A 16780-nucleotide genomic window follows, 5' to 3' on the forward strand; every position below is an offset into this window, starting at 1 on the left:
AACAGTCATTGAAATTTGGGTGATTTATCAACTTCATGGATTTTACTCCCAGAGCTGAAGTGTCTATTTGCAAACCACATGTAAAATGTAAATTACTGCCCTCAGGCTTTGAAGTATATACCTCTCTCAGAAGGAATTCCACTCTGGTTGACAACCACTGAGTTTAAACAATAAAATTTAAAAACAATGTATGCTGGTCAATGTTATTGTTGGCTGCCTTTGGTTTGGAAGTTTGGACTTATTATTATTATGCATTATTCTTACCCTTAAAACAAACCTGACATACTTCTGTATGCATTACCAGATTTCTATTCTATCCAACCACTTAAAAGAACTTTGGGAAAAAAGTTTTGGGTCAGAGATTTTATATGAATGGTATCAGTTCTTGTCTGATGAAACATTTTCATCATTGGAAATAAACAATGAGCTAAGTGTTGGAAAACAATTGTGCCAAAGCCATGGTGTTGCTGCATCAGGAGAAACAGTTAGCTCACAAAGTGACGAAACAATGCATACAACTACATCAAATGATACTGAAAGAAGACCAGAGATTCTCATGGTCTTGCTGGTTTACAATAAGATGAAAGAAGAAGAGAAGTTTCAATCTTCTGTATTTACTTGCAATATATGCTTCGAAGGAAAACTTGGCTCTAAATGCTCATTATTCAAAGGTGTTTTTTTAGGAATTGTAAAAAAAAGTCTAAAGTTAAATTAAAAGATTAACTACTAGGATAGTTTTAATCTGTGGCATTGTTTTAGTACGTAACTCTTTGATTTTAGGTTTATATTTTACATTTGATAAAAAAAACTTTGGTTGTAGGGTCAAACTCATCATGTGATACTGATACAGTGTGTACACTGTCCAAACAGCAATTTGGTACATTTTAATAATTTGACCCATCATAGCAAGCTAGCAGGGTAAATGGTAAGGCTATGGACCAACATAGTAATTGTTACATCACGATAACATAAAATACAATCTGTTCAAAACCAACTTATTGGGGTGGTGTATAAAAAGTATGTTTCATTATATCAGGGTTCCCGCACAATTTTCGTTTATAAATTCCATGACTTTTCCAAAACTTTTCAAGAAAAAAAAACAAATTTCCATAGTAGCCAATTTACCATACTTGCAACGAATAAAAAAAATTTAAGTGATTTGAAATTCCTATCTCTATTTGGCATTTTCAGGGTAAAACATGCGCCAAATTTCATACTTTTTCAAGGACTTTTGCAAAAGTTGGCTTTTTTCAAAACTTTTCCAGGCCTTAAAAATAAAAATTTAAATTACATAACCTTTCCAGGTTTTCCATACCTGCGGGAACCCTGTTATATTAATCAGCATTAGTGATATAACACAATAATACAGAGGCTTTGTTTTACAGTTTGCAAACATGTGTACTGTAAAGATTGTCTGTCATCGTATTTCGAAATCCTGATTACAGAAGGGAGTGTAAAAGCATTAAAATGTCCAGAAGAAAAATGTACATCTCAAGCTTTACCAGATCAGGTTTGAAAGCAACTAAAATCATAAAATAACACTAGAATAGTGGTTTTCCTATATATTGTCAGTTTATATATACTACATCATATTTAACGATGTATCACATACCATTTACTATATTTATAATGGATATATATAATTGGCATAATCTAATGGGTCCCTACACATGTGCACACAATTTGGTAACAGTACAAATAAGTTGACCTACATTAACATTTGCAGTGCAATATAACTAACATCGTAACGTCTTAATTCCAACCGGTGAGAAAATGGTCAAGTGACAACTGCGTTCATACATAAGCAGAGGCATTTTTCCATGCGCCACTATCGTCAGTCACTCCCATTGCGTCAGCTGTGCACTGAGCAAGCACAAATTTGACAAAAGACAGCATGATAAAACATATTTGGGGCTGTAAGAGTAATTACTGAGCCGATTGCACTGAAATTTTTAACAGCCAACCGGGAGCACCCTTTCCACAGCTGTTTAAAATTTCAGCAGGTTAAGTCGTGTATTTCTGACCTCATTAACATGTAAACAAACAAACAAATATTTGGGGGTAAAGGGATGAAATTTAATATATACAACTTCAAGTTACAAAATACTCTAAAATACGCTGAAATGTACCAATAAAAAAAGTGTAAAATTTCAGAATCATCTGCTTTAGCAAGTATAGCCGTTTAAAAAATTTCACGTTTTGGGGGGCTGTGGGTGAACCGAGGGATCAAACGGGGTCAAAATTCAAATGGACCATCTTTATCCCAATTTCTATAATGTGTGTAAATTTTAAAAAGTTTGAACCATTCTTTCTTGACCAAAACGTGGGAACAAATCCGCGTTAGATGGAAAAAAAGAAAATAGAAACAAAAATATAGACTAAAACAATGTGTCCCCTTCATGGAAGGGGACCCATAATTAACTTGTAAGTTTTATTATTAGGGTTTATGTTTTTTATTCAGGTGAAACAGTTAGTAAACAATGATTTATATCTACGGTATGAAAGACTGTTGCTTCAAACCACACTGGACACAATGTCAGACATTATCTATTGCCCTCTTTCACATTGCCAATCACCAGTCATTTTGGATCAAAATGAAAACCTTGCTCAGTGTCCATCATGTTCATATGCTTTCTGTGTTTTCTGCAAATCAGGTTATCATGGTGTTACACCTTGCCGATTAACAACAGGTAAGTAATGGGCACAATTTGGCAAAACCAAAAACATGCACTGTATATGTGATTCAGCTGATTATAAAATGTGTTACAGGTGAAATTAAAAAACTGTGTGAAGAATACAGGAATGCAAATCCAGAAAGAAGGGCTGAAATGGAAAAAAAATATGGTGCCAAGGCATTAAGAACTGCAATGGAAGATTCAGAGTCCCAGGAATGGCTTGATAAAAACGCCAAGCCCTGTCCTGGATGTGGTGCACTTATAGAGGTAAAGATTGTTTGAGAAGACATTTTTACTGCTGCTATATACCAATCAATAATTGTGTACTTGTTTCTTGCAGAAAATGGATGGATGTAACAAAATGACATGTTTTAAATGTAGAGCATACTTTTGCTGGCTTTGTGAAAGAATTTTACCTCCGGATAATCCATACAAACACTTCAGTGATTCAAGATACAAATGTTTTAACAAATTGTTTGAGGGTGTAGATATTAATGAAGAGGATTTTTATTTTTAGAAAAATTACCTTTTTCGCTGTAAGTTCTATATGTTGTAGATGTACTGTAGGGCAATAACTGGTGTGATATTAGGTAAACATAGGTACATGTGAATGTTCACAATGTACTCTGCACTTCTATTATTATTGTTGTTTACTTTCATCATTAAATTCATATGTTACTTGCTGACCAACAGAATGCTTGTACTTAAATATTGACAAGAACAAAATCACCTTTTGTCATATTTCATTTTGAATTTGTACAGGAAAATCCTTGTAGCACCTTCGAGCACATTCTTTGCAAAACCTTTGAACAAAAGTCTTTGTGTTTGGATGTTTTAAGATGGCGTAAATAGGTTTTGGAAAACTTTACCGATGGCTGTAGAATATGCTGCAAGTTGAATCAACACAAACTTTTGCACCACACATAGAACAATGTGATCCAATAACTAGAAACTTTCCTTGTGATTGAAATGGATCTTGCATGATATACGCTTTTTCAAGAAGCCTTTTGTAAAGCACAAAAACTTTCAGTCGCCACAGTCACACAAAAGAAAAAAAACTACTTACACAAAATTGTTTGCTTCCGGTGGGTTTTGACCAAAGTATGAATAGGGTACAGAAAGTTTGCAGGTTGAACAAGTAAACTGCTTTACTTTTTTTTCAATTTCTTTGTTCTCCATTACCACATTTATATTAGGTTAAAAAACTTTATGCTGCAAATATAAAGTTGTACCATGTCTATCACCAATTTTTGTACTGTCTGTGTGTAAGCTCCAAATTAAGTGTAGGTTAAATAAACAAAATATGTGATAAAATGATGCTCCTTGCAGTTTTTTAACTTGAAATATCACAAAAAAATTAATTAAACTAAGTTTAATTTTTAATTGTACAAACCATAGAATGGGTCGATTTAAACAGTACATTCTTCAGCGTTTTAATATTTACCTTTTTTTTTCTTCTATGATGATTACATGACAAACTCGAACATAAAAATTACGGAAAGTTGCGTAACTGTGCTTTCTTCGTCGACCGCCACTTTTTCCCAGTAAACCCGTGATGTCAGCAAATAAACAATGACTGTGCAAAATTAAAGCATGAAGGCTTCGTAAAACCAGACGTGACGCATGACCGGATGGCATTTAAGACCACAGAGAGAAAAAAGCTGACTGCCCAGCCTAGCTGAGTAAGCAAATTGTTGCAGAAACAATTTAGCGCTTCAGCAGTTTCGAGAGCAGCACTTGTCAGGGTCCACCCTTAATTTTTGCAGTTACCCAGCAATATTGTTGTGTAATACATTTGTATTATATGCACATAGATAAACTGATTTGAAAAAAGAAAACTATTGTTTTATCGATGCAGTTTTACCTAAATAATAATAATAATAAGTTGTTTTTTTGCAGTAGAGCATTGGTCAGGAAATTTTTTGTCTGCGATTTTTTAATTCTAACAACTTTGCAAAACAAGATGACTGACAAACGGGACAAAGCTTCAAACCAACTGGCAGAACATGCCAAGACAAACACGGTAAGTTCTATTATCTTTGTATTGTTTTAACTAAACCAATGGTAGCAATTTTCCTTGTAGGAACCTGGAGTTCTAGCAACTGGTACAGGAGCACCCATTGAGGACAAGCTCAATGTTATGACTGTGGGAGAACGTGGCCCACTCCTTATGCAGGTAAAAAAATCTTAAATATTGTACGGAAAATTTTTGATGTCATTACTCAAATTTCTGGTGCCTAAATTAACAATTCATGTGTAACAGATTAACTGTGTATTTTGTTATTTGATACTTATGTACAGTGCATATTTTTTAGGATTTTACTTTCACTGATGAAATGGCTCATTTTAACAGAGAGAGAATTCCTGAAAGAGTAGTCCATGCAAAAGGAGCAGGTACTACAATGCAAACACCTGAAAAGAGATGTAATATACATTTAAATATTATGGTAAAATTTTTAAATTTCTTTCACCAGGTGCCAAGGGATATTTTGAGGTTACTCATGACATCACCAACTTTTGCAAGGCTAAAATATTTGAAAAAATTGGCAAAAGAACACCAATGGCTGCTAGATTTTCAACAGTTGGTAAGACATCTAACAGTAAAATCTTTGCCATCACAAGCAGCTTTACAAACATGTGTAGAACCCATAACTCAAAATGCACTAGCAACCAGTTAACAGCATAATTAAATGTTGGAAATGGATTATTTACCAATTTTATAAAAAAAATTTGCTATTAGGTGGAGAGTCTGGCAGTGCTGATACTGCTCGTGATCCACGTGGCTTTGCTCTGAAATTTTACACTGATGATGGTAACTGGGATTTGGTTGGAAACAATACACCTATATTTTTCATCAGAGACCCAATTTTCGTAAGTCCAATATTATTTTTTTTGCATTTTCAGGTTCTTGTTGGTATGTTTGATATCGCTATTATTAACTCATTTGGTATCCTTTTTCTTTAGTTCCCATCATTCATCCACACCCAGAAGAGAAACCCCCAAACTCATCTTAAAGACCCTGACATGTTCTGGGACTTTATTTCTCTTCGCCCTGAAACCACTCACCAGGTTAGTGTTGTTACTCAAGGATTTTTGCTTACTTCCATTACCTTTCCACCAAAGCATGTTATGAGCTTTAATGATTTAAACATAAGTAGCACATACAAATTGTTAGTGGTGGCAGTTTAACCTGATAAATTTAATGTGTGAAATAAACGAGTGAGAGTTGTGTGGTTCCATAACGGCTTTACTGTGCAACTTATAACAAAATTCAAGCATCTATACCAGGCCTAAAATTGTTTGATTTGTGCATTCCAGGTCAGTTTCTTGTTTAGCGACCGAGGAACGCCAGATGGCTACAGGCACATGAATGGATATGGAAGCCATACGTTTAAGATGGTCAACGCAGATAACGAAGCAGTTTACTGCAAATTCCACCTAAAAGTGAGTAAGGCGTTTTCCGTATTGCGAGCTTCCTGTATTTGGCACCTGCCACGTCGGCATAGGCGCTATTTTACCACGCTTTGTTGCCTGGCCCGATGCCAGCACATTTAATATCGGCAAAATCCAATGGCCCAGAAAATGACAATTTACGTTTGTACTGTGCATTCAGACAGATCAAGGGATCAAGAATTTGATGGCTGACCAAGCTGATAAGCTTGCTTCATCTGACCCAGACTACGCTATTCGTGATCTATTCAACTCCATCGCCAACAAAAATTTCCCTACATGGAGCATGCACATTCAGGTATCGTTTTTCACCGGCTCACAAACATGCGCTAACTCCTTGAAAATTGAGACTGCTTAAGTTTAACACGCAAAAGAGAACGCTTTGAGTTGTGAATTTTGTTTGATTAGTTACAGTTTTATTACGCAGGCATTTTACTAGCCGGCAGCGTCAAACTTTTACTTAAGCTTTTACTGTTTGCATTGTCAATCTATATCAACAGCGTCGTCGTTGCACGGCGTGCTTTGTTGGCACACGAATTTTCAAGGATCGTTTCACAAAAGGCAAACCGTTCCCCTTTTCCAACTCCTGAAGGGCTCTTGCGTTGCGTTTCCATAGCTTTTGCGGGTTTTTGGCCAAAAATACACGTCCAAGCGTAATTAAAAAATTATGACTGCTTCCTACGAAATCTAAATATAATCAAGGATTTACGATTTCGGTTGTCACGGCGACACATTTTGCTGTCTGTCATTATGACATCGTCTTTCATGTTGGCAAATGAATAAAATAACCAGACTCGAACTTCTGTGTTACCGTGACTCGACGTATTTTTTTTGCTTGTTAACTCAGCTTTACTGTTAACTTGTTGTAAACTTTGACATTTTCCAAGATGTATACAAGCCTTGTGAACAGCAAAAGTTTGTGGTAGGACTTTTCTCAAGTAACTAACGGCACAATACGTGTTCTTGTTTGTCCTTCGTGACTACAATAGAAAATAAACGGTTTCAATTTTCAGCACCTGCTCATGGAGATTGGGTTTTGCTAACTTATTTTGTTTTAACAGGTGATGACTTACGCTCAAGCGGAGAAATTCAAGTTCAACCCATTCGACTTGACTAAGGTAAACATCCCATTTCACAATCGTGTATTGTTCGTTGATGATTGGATACTGTGTTGGTCTTTTTGAGGTTTCTTTCTTTTTTGTTTAGAGAACCGGCATGTTAAAACATGTATGTCGTGTGTCTAATCCATATCCTTGCAAATTGATATTGCGACAAGGGCAGAACAAATGTCATGCGTCTGGAATGTTCCAAGGCCGATTGCCAAAACAGAGCTAAAGCCACGCCCTTTATTCTCTGTTAAGCAAGTTAATCAAAACACATTAAAATTGCTTAGGGTTTTATGAGTGCATCTTCGATTATTTTCCTCCTGTTACGTTTTGGTCTGATTTTGCACATGCTTATGATATAAAGTTGTAAACAACAACATCGTTTCGTGCCACAACATGCCTTACATAATCCATCTAAGCATGTGAAAAACAAATGGTCGATTCGTGACGAGTTGATAAGGGTGCATTGCGCCAAGCCTGGTGTGTCACGTGTTTTCAAGCTGCAGCTGGTTTTGCTTAAAGTTTGGCTGCAGTGTTTGCATAACTGCATCGAGCGCTCAGCAAAATTCTGTCTCGTGACTTTGCAAAACAGAAGAGCGTGAGAGTTGGTGTTTGTGAGGAAGACGAAATGTCCACCTCCCCTTAGTAATGTCGTGTTTCGTGTCGAAGGATTGATGAAAATTTCCCCTGAAAGGTTGGGGCCTAGTTTTTTTCAGGCCACGCCCTTTGGGTTTTGTTTTCACCACTTTGCTGATGGTTCATTGATCTTTAAGATTTTGTTCCTCACCATGCAGTCTAATTTAAACAGGTTTACAGTAAAATATGCTGTGCTCAGTTATGACTGATCGATGATATTTTACACAAATGGTTCATTTTAGCATCATCTTAAACAATCCAACCCGTTTTGTTTTGACTGCATCGCCTGCGAAATATACGAACACCGTGTGTTAACTGTGCACGTGTATAAAGTGGTTCTTATCACTTACTCTTATCAATTTTGGTCAACCATAGTGTTATGCAAGCATTAGGTTTGCTCCTGACAGTAGCTGCAACTAACTTCACAGAAACGCAGGAATTGTAAATTGGTCACATGTTTTTCGCGCTACAACTTCCGCAGTTGCTATTGAAATTGTTGATCAGAGGAAATTGACGAAAACCATTAAAAACTGTAGTTGATTTCCCGACCATTTGCATTCGGGAAACTGCTTATTGTTGATTTTGAACGGTTTCGGCTAAAAAATGTCGATGATAGTTGGTGCATTGTATTTTCACGAACAGGATATAGATTCATCCAATAATGCCCTGTTGTACAAAAATATCGTCCAGCGTATGCATACCCATGCTCTGCGGTGGATCGCGCTGCATATCATTGTTTGAGCTTAATTACAATGTTTACGTTATGACTGTATGCATGTTAACTATTAAGTTTGTTCTTTAAACTGCTGGTTCTGTATTTTGGTAAATATTTGTTGGATGTCGCCTTTTTAGTGTAGCTAAAAAATAACAAAAATGTCCCAAACCCAACCTCCAATTTTGCTATAACTATGCAATTAACTTTACTTTTGTAATGCAGATCTGGCCACAAGCTGACTACCCACTCATCCCTGTGGGCAAGATGGTACTGAACGAAAATCCAAGCAACTACTTTGCGGACGTGGAACAAATCGCGTTTTCGCCATCTCACATGGTTCCAGGCATCGAAGCTAGTCCGGACAAAATGTTGCAGGTCAGTAAATCGACGGAATATTTATAAGTGAATCAAAAAAGGCGAAAATTCACATTTACGTAATCAAATTAGATCTCCGGCCCCTACTTTTTGCAAAACAATATTAAAAACCAAATGTATGGACAAAGTCGTCGAATATGCCGTACCCGAATGGTCCTGTGGGCTTCAGGGATAATGAGCAAACAACTATGCTGCCATGCGCCTTGTTAAATCAGAAAACGGGATACTTATCGGTGGCTATGTTCAACGTATGAGGCGATTTCACGCAGCTCGTAATTTTCTGTGTGGAAAGCCAGTCGTTGATAAGCTCATGTTATGTAATCTTATGTTGTCGAAAAAATTGTGACAGTTTCGGTGAAAGGTGACATTTCATTCTGTTCTGCTTCCCTTTGGATTCGTGCCCAGATGTAACGGTGACAAAGCATGATGAGTTGGGCTCTAGTAATGCTCGGGTTGAAATAAGGGCATACATGTCTTAAAATATAATTCCCGGCCGAAACGTGCGGGGTTATTCCACTTCTTTATTTTATGAATCAATCACGTAGTGTGGTTGTTGACATTAAACGAACAGCGGCACCTTTTATTGTTGCACCGCACCGGCCAGCAGAATTGTCTACCACTTAAAATACGTGCAGACCGAGAAAGATTCTTGGAAAAAAGTTCGTCCTGGTTTTTGACCTCCTGAGTCCTTGTATCGTTGACAGGTCGTTTTGTGACAAAACCACGTTTACACATTAACGCATAGGCTTCGTAACTTTTCGCAATGCACAGCGTTCCCAAGCCCACATGGTCTGTTAATATTTTATTATCCTTGTGGTCCACTTACGTGACTTTTACTTTGCTGGTTTTGGTCATTTCTCGTCACTCCAAACACAACTAGGTTTTAACAAACTAAAGCGATTTTACACGTCTTCAAGCTACAGTCCACTAAAACAAGTTGTATTATAATAAAATAATTGTATACTTTCCCATTTTTCGGTAATTTTTATGTCATATCAAAAATTTAGCATGCTAATGAATTTCTGCGGTTACGACCAACAAACGAATGCGAGTTTATGTAACAATTGCTGCTACCAGGAGAAAATTTCCTGAAATGTGCGAAACCATTCGTGCAATAAAAAATATCAAGAATAAAGTAGAATTTGTTCGCAATGATGGGTTGAGATTGGATTTTATTTCAGGGTCGTCTCTTCTCATACCCTGATACTCACCGTCATCGACTTGGAAGCAACTACCTTCAGCTGCCGATCAACTGTCCCTTCAGTGTTAAGAAGCTCGAAAACTATCAACGCGATGGGCCGCAATGTGTGACAGATAACGGCAGTAAGTACATAATTTTGTAAAATAAGCCTTTGAACTGTTTTTGCGGTTTACTGCCACGACTGATCACGGAAGTCGGCCTATTTGAACAGTAATTTCCTGCTGTTTATTGTGTTTTGGTGCACAACTGGAAACACCATAACGTTACTAATCAAGTTCAACGAGTTCAATATGCTAGCTAATATAATTACAAGTGTAGCAGACAAACTAATTTTAGTGCCAAAAGAAGTCTTTGGCGACGCTGGAATTTAAACTATTTAGCATATATTGCTAGTTGCCAAAACAAGAATTGTTTTCAACTAGCCACAAGTCACAGCAAAAGCACGCTGATGCTTCCGTCTTCGTCTTGTGCTAAACAATAGAGATTAACACATGTGTGTTTTGCAGAGGGTGCACCCAACTATTACCCAAACAGCTTCAATGGACCAGTTGATGGCAAGAGAAGCCAAGGAAGGTCCCGTCAAACTGCTCTTCACGTCGACAAAATTACAGGAGATGTCAAGAAGTTTAACTCGGCTGACGACGACAATTTCACTCAGGTGAGGGCAGGAATTTGATCACAGTATCTTGGTTATGGTCTTGAATTTATAGCCCGGCACTAAAATGTTAGCAATGTTTAACGATGTTTGTTATAGTCTTTATACGAGCCTTTTGTTTGCATTTGTGCTATGTTAGTTTGTTCTAGATAATGAAACTGCCGAGTTGGGAATTAGGCTAACGGCAATAGTGTCATCTTTCCAAACATTTCCCACTTTTAATGATCTAAGAAACAAATTATCTATGAAACAGCTTTTGCGTCTGAATTACTGTTCTTTAGGAAATGAATTTTAATGCATTGGTATGCAGCATGCACGTAGTGTGGCCTCAACTTGCTAGTCTATGCGTGTTTGGTGCAGCCGTGGTTAAATATTAAACTCTGGAGCTACTTTGGTCGCGGCGATGCGATAAACTGGGTGATCATTCACGGTGCTATTTAGTGGCATCTTTCTCGTTGTTTGCACAAGCAAACTGACCTTACATGTTCACCACTGTCCATGTCAGGAATTGAAGACCTTTTATATCCAACACGCCCCTTTTGTCTTAAATTTAGATGCACCACACGAAAAACATTTTAACCTTAAAAAGACACAATGAAATAAGCATATTACCCGTAGGTGAATGTAGCACAGATTAAAACAATTCTAAAACGTGATTTAAGTTTTAAAAGGGCTTCGTGCAAATGCAAGTCGAACATTATGTGCACTTTATTTTGCATTAGTAAGCATATTTTTTTGTTTATCCCTAAACTCACTTGGCCACTTGCAATTACGAAAATGTCGTCATTGAAATGCAACAAGTTGTTACACCTGGTCTTAGTCAAGTTTAAACTTTTGGGCACGGGTGCATTGCGTATATTGTTACTGCTTGTGGTACAGGTGGGAATTTTCTGGAACAAAGTGCTGAATGCTGCGGAGAAACAACGCTTGGCTGAGAACATTGGAAACCACATGAAGAGCGCTCAACCATTCATCCAGAAGCGCGCTGTAAGTACAATTTGCTTGCCTGTCTAATTCTGCTAAACGGTACAGACATAAAAGTGTTTGTGCTGTTGATTTAAATAAAATCAGGTTCTGTACAAGGAAGCACTACACACTAAAACGGCTGCCAGAGAATTTGTGTATGTAGAATACATCTTGCAGGCGTTTTAACAATCACAGGTTCTACAGACTTAAAAACTAAACAAAATCTCATTTTCCGATGATTTCATTTAAATCTTGTTCAATAGGCGTAGTATTAGTACACAAAATGATTTACATTTTCTGTCAGTACCACATCCGATTGCCATGCACCTAAAACTAAAAACGCTCTTACCAGCACCTAAGACAAGTCTAACGCCAAAAGCCTATTCGTTTTTTTGGTCCGAAGTAAATGGTTGTGTTGTTTAGATTGCCAACTTCGCTGCTTCTGACCCGAACTTTGGCGCGATGATCCAGGCTGTGATTGAGAAAGCCAACCTCTAAGCTCGATAGCGCCACCAAGATGCCAATACACGGCAATTTAGCCCAGTTCCATCGTATGGGCAAAGATATCATTGTACAATATGCACCCTACTAATCGCATTCCTTTTAATCGTTGCATGTTTTGCTTGCTATGTTCCAAGTATTAAACCCTAACATATGAAGTAATCCCTCGTATCCCTATGCCTCTAAATCAAGTAAATTTGTGCCTTGTACAGGACAATTTAATGTGTTCATATTGTTATTTAGGACTCGTCTTAATGTAGCGGTAATGTCTCGCTTTTTACGTTTTAGCAAGTGACCTTATCAGGTAGTACCGAAGAGTGTCAATTTTAATCGCCAAAAACTTACTTCAACTGGAGTTAAAAATGTTGCAAGTTGCTAATGGGTCACCAATCCTCCTAATTAACACCATTGTGTATTGCCCGTTTTTCGTGCCTGTGTATAAATGTACCATATTCCCAAGAGACTGCCGACGAAGGTTGAACCGGGTGACTTTGGCTGAATTGCTGCAGGACAAGATTCTGCTTGAGTGCCGATATTGAACTGAACAAGTGTTTAAGAATCGTCGCAATAAATGTGAACATGCAAAAAATGGATTGCTTGATTGCTAGCGTCGATTGCAATATTAAACTATGTTTCGTGCAGTGCAAATGCAATTTAGGTAGAAGTGGCCAATTGGGTCCAGTCAAAGCAGTCGCTTGCAATATACTTGGGCACACTATACACAAACTTAAAAAGTAAATTAAAACTTGTGTATATAGAATACATCATGCAGATGTTTTAACAATCTCTGTTGTCACCCACATATATATTCACAACTTCTCTGTCAGTTATGTTTTTAATTAAATGTTGCAGTATAAATCGCCGACAACTACATCATGTTAGTACGATTGGCAAATGATTTTCATACGTTGATTCAGGTTCATAGCGATGCACAGGGTTCACATCAGGTTGAATGAACTTGTTTTTATGGCGGCGTACACGCAATTACCCGACCATCACAAGGTGAAATAATAAAATCGTTCGGTTAAACCTCATTGACCCTTGGCAGTAGTGTCGCAAACCAATTAAAATGTTTAAAGATTGTCAATGTTTTAGTTTTTATGACAACATCATAAATAACAAAAACATCGATACGGTTATGTTATATAACTTGTATATAACAAGACAAGACCAATCTATGTAACAAGACCAATACGATTGATTTGATTGAATGTTTTCAGAAGATTGGTTTCCTTTGCCTTAAAACCCAATGTTGGGACTACATTCCCTCACATCTATCACCATTGCCCGGCGCGAATGAGACGTTTTAAGTTAAACAACAGTAAAGGTTTAGAAACCGTCTTCGTTGAATCTGTGAAAGGACCAGTGTTGCCAGGTCAAATTGCGGAAAAGCGCAACTTTACCCGTCAAAAGGAGCCCAAAAGGAGCCCAATTTTACAAATACCTGAAATACAATTGATTTTCACTACTTTCACCTATTTGTGTGATAATTATTCGGGTTTCTCCGTTTCAGATTTAATTTTTGTGCATTTTAAAATTGAATTTGAGCTGTTTCCAGTAACACTGTATTGAACACACTCAGTTTACGTTTACACTTTTCATGCTGTTTTTTTTTAATTGTAATCCCTACTTTAAAACAAACATGTTTCGTATTAATAACAAAGTAAGATGGCCTTTAAAACAAAGATTTTTGCCAGGAGCCTATTCTTATTACGGTACGTGGTAACAAGGAAGACGTTTATTAAATTTCTTGTTTGGAAAATGTTTGGAAATGAACGTTGCATTGCGTGGACTAAAAGCATTTTTTTTTCTCAGCTGGATGTTAAATCTCCGACGCTCTGGGCAGTTTCATTAGTTCTTTTGTCAAAATTCAACTTACAACGTTTTTGACGTCACCGTCACAATGCATAATTATGCAATCATAACTCGTCACACGGCAGAAAATGTCATTTGCAAACCCGCCCAAAAAGGCGCAACCCGCAACTCATAAAAAAAGCCCGCAACTCGATATCAAAAGTAGCCCAATTTGGCGACAAAAGCGCAACCTGGCAACACTGGAAAGGACAATGCAAATGTCAACAAACACAATAAGTTGAAATTGCGTTTACACCGGAAATGAACTGAAAGTACAAATGGAACTGACCCCGCGCGTTTCCGTACACGTCCTTGTTTACATTATACCCAACATCGAAACACGTCAGCACTGAAAACATCAGTGATTAGATGCAGGGTTATAAAGTACGTACCGCCACATAAATGACAAGCAGACCAAACAGTTGTAAGAGAAGGTGGTGATTACGGGTACGGTACCGTTGTTCTAGTGCCAAAATGCTGGCACATGTAGCTTTACCAAAATAATTAAAAATAGTTTTAGTCCACATAGATATTTTAGTGGCTGTAGCTGGATATTGCAATGCTACATTATCAGATCCACTTGTTACCTTTCTACAGATTACATCTTTTGTTTGCGGTGTGGCGTTTAAAACATGGTGGGCAAATGTATAGCGTTTCTTGTAATCTTTTGTTTCGTGGTTGACCAATCATGGTCGCTCACCGATAACGAAATCGCCGCTTTTATATCCCGGGATTGGATTGAAGGAAATACTAACTTGCAGGTTGGTCACAACGAGTGTTGTTTTGCTTTTGTCAAAAACGATTAAAATACGATATTTTAGCTTGATTCGGGCCTCTGCATACATATTTCTTCCTTTAGGGTAATGTAAGCATCGAAAAGTCGTGCGACACCCTTATTTTAAGAAGCAACGGGATACCAGATCATAAAACGGGTAAGTTATTTTGCCAGCTTTTTGCGCTTCGTTACTAACTATTTGTGACAATCACAGCCCAAAAATGTGATGTGTGGTTACAGCATTGACAGGCGAAGATAATAAAGTGTGATTTTAGACTAAATTCAGTTAAACATGTGCAAATCATTTCGAAAGGTATATTTGACGGAACCAGTAGAAGCACCCCAAATTATCTCCTGGAACAGGACAACACTTGGATAATTCCAGCAACACCTCGATATGCAAGGAAGGTCAAGTGTCTGCCCATGGGCACTATTGGAATGGCCATTAACGGGGTTTCCATATACAATCCATTCGACAGCAAATGCTGTGATGCTGGTAAGCACATGTTTATATAGATTTTGAAAACCATGCCAGGTTTAACAAAACAAGCCATCAAATCGTGCTTGCGTTTAATTCTTTTTTCCTTTGTTTATCATTCAGTGTTTTTACCCTGATGAAGGCGACCTGTATACTACGTCGAAACGTCGGAATAAAAATACTTGCCAGAAGAGCTCTATAAACTTGATATTATGTCTGGCAGCAATAGCTTATAAAAGTCATTAAATTTTAAAGCATATTACTTTAGAGTTTAGGCCTCAGGGAAATGTTTTTTCAACAGGTCTGACTGAAGCAAATCTTCTCGACATTTGCTGGGGACATCCAGACGGCCGCGGAAGTTATCATTATCACATCGCACCCAAATGCTTGTACAAAAACTATTGTTCAAACGCATCTAGTATTATAGGTAAAGACCATGTACACAATATCAAACGTTACCACAATTTAAATGCATTTGGTAGCCTATGGATTTTAGGCCTTAGTTTTGACTGAAGACGTTCCTTATGTACGTTTACAGGAGTTGCAATAGACGGGTTCCCAATATACGGACCAATTGACGAAGATGGAACTGAACTGACTAAAGCTCATCTTGATGAATGTAACGGCAAAGTAACGACCTTTATTTTTAAAGGTATCATGTGATTAACGAATTTCCGTACATCATGGGCTGCTTCAAAGGGAAAGTCCTTTCCAACGCCGGAATAAACAAAGCCTGCAAGTGCAAAGAGGTCTCTGCAGAAAACTGCTACCCTTCGGTAAGATTTAATAAGAAGGTTGAAAAAATTCGACATAGCATTTAGTGTTGTTAATTTCGGAAACATTTTAGTACGACTGACGGAACTGTTGAATTATACATATTAAAGCTAGTGTTATTGTTTTCAGGGTGAAGGAAGCGACTTTAAATGTTGTGAAGATCCAGACAATTGTCCCTACGTGTACAACACTGATACAAGGCATGGCATCAGCAATAATTGATTTGGAAAAGAGACATGCAAGAAAGTTTTATTGTATAAATCCCTTTTTGCGTAAATAAAGTTACACAGTACTGCTATTTCGCACGATTTACTTCGTGTTTGTATTGACATTAAAAAAGTCTTTTGCACACTCAGTTTATGTCATGTATTGAAACTTGTGGCAACTAAATTTTTTCGCTCATTGTGGGTTTATTTTCAACACCACATTGCGAAGTTTTGCGAAACAAACTATAATATTTAGAAAGTGAAAAAAAACTGAAAAAAACTAAGGAAGTATAAAGCCTAAAATTGTTTTTGTTGCATTGACCCACATGCAACCATAAAATTCAAATAACATTATCTTTAAAACATTGGAAGAATTTTGAAGAATTTACCTTCATGCACAATTTAGCTCTTTA

General features: G+C 37.3%; 3 protein-coding genes and 1 pseudogene across 5 annotated transcripts; 3 read left to right on the forward strand and 1 right to left on the reverse strand.

Moving 5' to 3' along the window:
• Positions 1-304: 304 nt before the first annotated feature.
• Positions 305-3361, forward strand: LOC145237958 (E3 ubiquitin-protein ligase RNF14-like; the record flags this gene model as incomplete). Its single annotated transcript, XM_080100961.1, is given in 5 exon segments — positions 305-671; positions 1386-1510; positions 2462-2690; positions 2770-2942; positions 3016-3361. Coding segments are annotated over 5 exon segments (1071 nt in total), but the record flags the coding sequence as incomplete, so codon positions are not given.
• On the forward strand, positions 3199-12769 carry LOC145237956 (catalase-like). 2 transcript variants are annotated; one of them, XM_080100959.1, is made up of 15 exons: positions 3199-3211; positions 4575-4698; positions 4759-4851; positions 4991-5069; positions 5150-5260; positions 5416-5546; positions 5640-5744; positions 5994-6119; positions 6289-6423; positions 7187-7243; positions 8805-8957; positions 10139-10280; positions 10665-10816; positions 11693-11800; positions 12203-12769. In XM_080100959.1, exons 2-15 carry the CDS (start codon positions 4639-4641, stop codon positions 12275-12277), a joined length of 1527 nt encoding a protein of 508 aa, XP_079957085.1. In that variant the 5' UTR covers positions 3199-3211; positions 4575-4638; the 3' UTR covers positions 12278-12769. The 2 variants fall into 2 exon arrangements, with proteins under 2 accessions (XP_079957085.1, XP_079957086.1); XM_080100960.1 differs by lacking the exon at positions 3199-3211 and having other exon boundaries at positions 4633-4698; positions 4744-4851.
• On the reverse strand, positions 3406-3854 carry LOC145237959 (cysteine-rich DPF motif domain-containing protein 1-like). The gene is made up of 3 exons (XM_080100962.1): positions 3742-3854; positions 3545-3679; positions 3406-3478 (listed from the first exon to the last, which is right to left on the reverse strand). The coding sequence occupies exons 1-3, from the start codon at positions 3852-3854 to the stop codon at positions 3412-3414; spliced, it is 315 nt and encodes a 104-aa protein (XP_079957088.1). The 3' UTR covers positions 3406-3411.
• A 1797-nt stretch (positions 12770-14566) lies between the features above and the next one.
• Positions 14567-16516, forward strand: LOC145239135 (uncharacterized; annotated as a pseudogene). Its single transcript, XR_013862233.1, has 6 exons — positions 14567-14895; positions 14994-15066; positions 15223-15405; positions 15689-15814; positions 15926-16163; positions 16291-16516. The product of XR_013862233.1 is annotated as an uncharacterized LOC145239135 (transcript).
• Positions 16517-16780: the final 264 nt, after the last annotated feature.

This window comes from Phallusia mammillata, chromosome 7, assembly GCF_965637545.1.
Source record: "Phallusia mammillata chromosome 7, kaPhaMamm4.hap1.1, whole genome shotgun sequence".
NCBI classification, from domain to species: Eukaryota; Metazoa; Chordata; class Ascidiacea; order Phlebobranchia; family Ascidiidae; genus Phallusia; species Phallusia mammillata.